Below are 5,220 nucleotides of genomic sequence, written 5' to 3' on the forward strand. Positions count from 1 at the left end.
TGCCTGAGTGTTGCAATCCCTACTTTGCATCATGAGAGCCAGAGGTGGGACCCCCCCCGCAAAGACCTGGGTTCAAATCCTGACCTCCCCACTTCCCGTCATGACAGTTTAGTTCGTCTTTCCAGCTCCAGTCAACTTATTTAAAAGTGACCTGGCAGGGGTGTTGGGATGGTTATGCAGGATTTAAATATACAGAGTGCATGGTATGTAGAAGATCAAAAGAGGAAAGTTTCCCAGAGGGATGCCACCACCTTCAAATGCCTCTGCTCAACTCCTGGGACTGAGCAGGGTGAATATTTTTATTCCCATTTCACAGATGAGGAGACTGATGCTACGAGACTTTTGCTGATTTGCCTAAAGTCATATAACTAGTGAATAGCAGACCCTAAAATCTGAGCCAGGGCTCCCAGCTTATGGCCAGAACCTTCCTCACTGTGCGACATGGCCCACATCATCAGAGTCAGGTAGAGACCCTCTCTGAGTCAGGCTCCCTATAGCGCCCCAGCCCCCATGTTGGGAAGACCCTCCCCACACCCTGCTCCCTAGAGAGCCCTGTATTTGTAACAAGATACCAAAGAGGCATCCATTGCCCAGAGCTGGTCAGGAGGCTGCCCTCTTGGTGATGTCTCCGTTGAGTGCCCATGGGGAGGGAGGAAAGTGGACAGTGGGGTCCACCATCCTTGGGCACTTGTCCTTTCTCGCCATGATGCACAGGATACTGAGAACCACTCCCCAAATGGACTGACGTGGGGTAGCAGAGGTGAGAGAAGAGAGGCCCAATGCCTTAATACATTCCTGATCCCCTTCCCTGGAAAACATGGAAGGATCGGAGCTCTCACCCTCCAATTCAGCTCACAAGGCTGGGGCTGAGCTCTGTCTGCGTCTCTGGGTGCCCAGATTGGTCCTGCTTTTGTGGAGGCTATAGCTTCACCTGGAAGTGGACACCATGCAACAGCACAATGACAGCACAGGGACATGAGATTAAATACAGAAATAAGCATTGCAGGTAACAGGGACCCCAGAGGGAGGGGTCTGGAAGGCCTGGAGCAGGCAGGGATGCCTTCCAGGAGAGGTGTGGCCTGAGCTAATCTTGGGAGAATGAGAAGGGAGGATGACGGTCTTTGAGGAAGCAGAAAGACAAGCACAGCCCCGAAAGGCAGAGAGAAGTGTGTGGGCTGCTCACACTGTCCTACACATCACATGCCCCGAGTTTGCCCTAAGAAGGCACCCCTCCCAGATGAGATCTTCACTTTCTGGAGGCCCCAAGAGCTGTCCCTCGAGGGCAGCGGTGGTGGGAGTCTCAGTGTGGTGCAGTGCCAGGCAGGGCCCCGGGCTCCCCGCCCTGCTGTGCAGAACGGCCAGTGTTCATTTTTCTCAGTCCTCCCCTAGCTCTGCCCTCCTGGGGCGGACAGCGTTTTCCAGGACAGGTTTCAGAGACAGAAGGACAAGGGCCTGCTGGGGAAGGGACAGTGGCTCCCGATGCTGGCCTTGACATGGAAAAAGCCTGGGTGTCCCAGATGTGGGCCATCTCTTCAAGGAATTTGTCATCTCCTGGGGGACTCCAGGGCCCAGAGCACATCTGCTTCAAAGGTGCTTCCCTGTGGCATTGCCATGTCCTTTGCATTTGGCAAAGTGTCTGGTCCTAGCTAAAAAAATGAAACACACACAGGCTGTTTCTAAGCAGACCCTGCAGCCTCTCCCTGCCCCGAACTTGGATGAGCGAGAAGCACGGAGTCGGTGTGCTGCGGGAGACCCTTCCAGCCCGGTTAGGGAACCTCCAGTAGTGGGTTCTGTGGTTGTGGGCAGTGACTTGCTGCTTCGCCCTGTAAGAGGACTGCGCTTCTCCTTCCCACTGACTTCAGGCTTGACCCTATGACAATGAACGGTGAACAGGAGCCGCATGCCCACCTTCTGGGCAGAGGCTCAGAGAGCCACCTGGTGCCTTCCCTCCCCTCTAGCAGACTGGGCTCTGCAGCCTGGTGCCCAAGCAATGCTGACTCACCGCTTGTGTGTAGAAACAAGCTTTTGTGGTTACAGCATGCTGGGATTAGGGAGTTTTGCTATGGCAATGTGAGCCAGAAAGAGCTGACTAATACAACCCCGTGCACCTGGTGGTTTGTCCAGACGAAGATGGTGAGAGTGTTTTCTGGAAAAGTCTGCAGCTGTGCGTCATCTCCTTAACAGACTCAGATCCCTTCTTCCCAAGAAAGGCAGGTTGAGCAGCCCTTGACGCAGAGTCAGGGAGGACCAGGCAAGACTTTCCTTAGCGCCCAGAGCTAGGCACAGGGGGCGGGGCTCGCAACCGGCTGTGCAGGCTGCAAGGGGAGACATCTTTATCACTCCCAGCTCCTGCTTCCCCTCCACACACATGCACACAGCACCCCACACACCACACACATACACCACATGTACACACACACACCCACATACCTCCCCATGCCCACACATGCACACACCACCCCACACACCACACACATACACATGTACACACACACACCCACACCCCCTACACATGCACACACCACCCCACACACCAGACACATACACCACATGTACACACACACCACCCACACCCCCACGCCCACACATGCACACACCACCCCACACACCACACACATACACATGTACACACATACCACCCACACCCCCACGCCCACACATGCACACACCACCCCACACGCCACACACATACACCACATGTACACACACACACCACCCACACCCCACACACATGCACACACCACCCCACACACCACACACATACATCACATGTACACACACACACCACCCACACCCCCCACACATGCACACACCACCCCACACACCACACACATACACCACATGTACACACACACCACCCACACCCCCCACACATGCACACACATACACTACACACACCACCCCACGTACCACACATGTACACCACGCATGGACACACACACCACACACACTCCCACACCCACACATGCACACATATACACACTACACACACCACCCCACATACCACACACACGTACACACATACACACTACACACATCTCACACACACCACTCATATCACATACACCACACACACATTACACACACCCTACCCCACATACCATACATATACACCACATGTACACACATCTAACACCACACACGTGCATACATATACACACACTACACATACACCACCTGTGCACACACACCACACACACATGCAAACACACACTATGTGCACCCCACCCCACACATCACACACATACACCACATGTACACACATACACACACTACACACATCCCACCCACACCACACACACCACTCACACCACACACACCCACTTACACCCCACACACACTACATACACACCACCCCACACACACATGCACACACATACACACTACACACACGACCCCAAACACCACACATAGACACACTACACACATCTCACACACACCACTCACACCACATACACCACACATACACACACACTACACACACACCATCCCACACACCATGCACATACATCACATGTACCTACATACACACATACCACACATACTACACACACTACACACACCACACACACTACACACATATCCCTCATACCACACCCATATACACACATGTGAACACACACAGAAATATGAGGACTCCAAATGCAGCAAAAAATGAACAAGCAGGAAACACATTTACTGAAACACCAAGGAGGAGACGTTTGATAACAGAATGCCAGGAATTCAGAATTTCCTGCTTCCAGGAATCTAAGTCCCTGGATGAGGCATTCTGAAGCTGTGCTTGCATTTATAAATCCTCCACAGCCATTCTGTGTATATTGGGCACACTTCTGGCCAGGTTCCCCCGAGTTAGCTCTTGATATATTGAAACACACACTCTCTCACACCTGCACACACACTCTCACATGTGCACTCACGCAACTTCACAAATACACTCACACGCCCACCCACTCACACACACCTGCTCTCACACTCTCACACGCACACTCACACACCTGCTCTCACACACACACCTGCTCTCACACTCCCACACACACTCACACACACCTGCTGTCTCACACACACACCTGCTTTCACACACACCTTCACACCTGCACTCACTCTTACATGTTTGCACACAACTCACATTCACATAAACACACTTACACTCTCCCACTCACTCAAACACACATGTATTTCCCACACACATTCACACAACATACTCTGTCCTGAGTCTCTGATGCACCACACTAGGCCCAATTCTTCTCTCCTGGGCCAAAATTTCTGTGGCTGCTCTGCAGAGATGGCCTCATATGCCTGAGAAAAGAGGCTCTTACCCGAGGAGACCAGCACTTGAACCTGGAAGAAGGGATCGGGCAGGAAACCAGACAGACTCTCTTCCTGCAGTATTGTTGCAATCCCACATCAGTATTCTCCTGCATCATCTGCCGTGAGGTTCTCCAAGGTCACGGTAAAGGTGACGTCCCCAGGATGGTCTGTGATGACCACTTGGTCACTCCTCACCGCTCCCTCGGGCCCTCTGGTCTCCACCATTTCATGCTAAATTGGCAAGCATGGTTGTCTGCACCAGTATTTGTTAAACGTCTTGTATTTCTCTTCATACCAATACTGAACGCTCAGGGATTCCCCCACGGCGCCCATCAAGGTGCTGGGGCCATTCACAGTCAGACAGCCTGGAAAACACAAGTCCGTTTCCCCATCTTCACCTGGAAGAGTCTGGACCAGTGGAACCTTGAGTGTCAGGTCCTTTGCACGCCCAGTGTTGCCTGAGGCTGGAGGAGGGAGGAGTCGGGAACCAGGGAGCTATGGGCTATTTGCAGGGGGAGACCCAAGGAGATGCCCGATGTGGGATCCTGAGACTCCAGAGGCCATGCCCAGCCTGGGTGTGCTCAGCCATCTTATAATATTAGGGGGAGGGGCTTGACCTCGGTGGCCTCAGATAGGTTCTGGGTCCCCCAGAAGTGTCAGTCCTGAGAAGAAACGCCTGTCCTCATCGAACACCAATGATTGAATGAAACCACTAAGTACACTCTGAATAAATGGATGGCTGGAAAGATGGATGGATGGATAGACGGACGGACGGATGGATGAAATAGGAAAGGAAATAATATTGAGAACCAGGAAAAACCAGAAGCAGCCCAGTACAGAGGGCAAGGAGGAAGCCGGGGGCTTCTGGCTCTGCCCCTTTCCCAAATCATCTGTGGGCCTCATACTTGCAGT

The 5,220-nt window shown here is 52.7% G+C and overlaps 1 protein-coding gene across 1 annotated transcript; it reads right to left on the reverse strand.

Annotated features, from left to right (window-relative positions):
• Positions 1-600: 600 nt before the first annotated feature.
• Positions 601-4,680, reverse strand: LOC129462912 (protein CD300H). Its single transcript, XM_055243402.1, is given in 3 exon segments — positions 601-741; positions 840-931; positions 4,317-4,680. Coding segments are annotated over 3 exon segments (558 nt in total). The 5' UTR covers positions 4,642-4,680.
• Between the last annotated feature and the right edge of the window lie 540 nt (positions 4,681-5,220).

Source organism: Symphalangus syndactylus, chromosome 14, assembly GCF_028878055.3.
Source record: "Symphalangus syndactylus isolate Jambi chromosome 14, NHGRI_mSymSyn1-v2.1_pri, whole genome shotgun sequence".
Lineage (NCBI taxonomy): Eukaryota > Metazoa > Chordata > Mammalia > Primates > Hylobatidae > Symphalangus > Symphalangus syndactylus.